The sequence below is a fragment of the Eimeria mitis genome, genomic scaffold (genome assembly GCF_000499745.2).
Source record: "Eimeria mitis Houghton genomic scaffold, Emh_scaff2596, whole genome shotgun sequence".
Taxonomy (NCBI): Eukaryota; Apicomplexa; class Conoidasida; order Eucoccidiorida; family Eimeriidae; genus Eimeria; species Eimeria mitis.
The window spans coordinates 1,013-1,218 of NW_013570936.1; the positions used below are offsets into that span (position 1 = coordinate 1,013).

The 206-nt window shown below is 51.0% G+C and overlaps 1 protein-coding gene across 1 annotated transcript in view; it reads left to right on the forward strand.

Moving 5' to 3' along the window:
- The window catches only part of EMH_0056070 (DNA repair protein RAD50, putative), a gene marked incomplete at both ends in the record, with an annotated part of 7,843 nt that overhangs the window by 934 nt on the left and 6,703 nt on the right, over window positions 1–206 (forward strand). Inside the window, one exon of the mRNA XM_013497306.1 lies at window positions 7–108. Within this exon, the coding sequence (XP_013352760.1) occupies window positions 7–108 (102 nt within the window). The remainder of the gene's footprint in view (window positions 1–6; window positions 109–206) is intronic.

A 206-nucleotide genomic window follows, 5' to 3' on the forward strand; every position in this document is an offset into this window, starting at 1 on the left:
CAGCAGCAGCAGCAGCAGCAGCAAGATGACGATGAGGGGCCCATCGTATTTGAGGAGTCTATAGAAGAACTAGAAGAGCTGCTCACCAATATCTCACAAGAATACAAAGTATATTGCTGCTGCTGCTGCTGCTGCTGCTGCTGCTGTTGCTGCTGCTGCTGTTGTTGTTGCTGGTGCTGCTGTTGTTGTTGCTGCTGCTGCTGCTT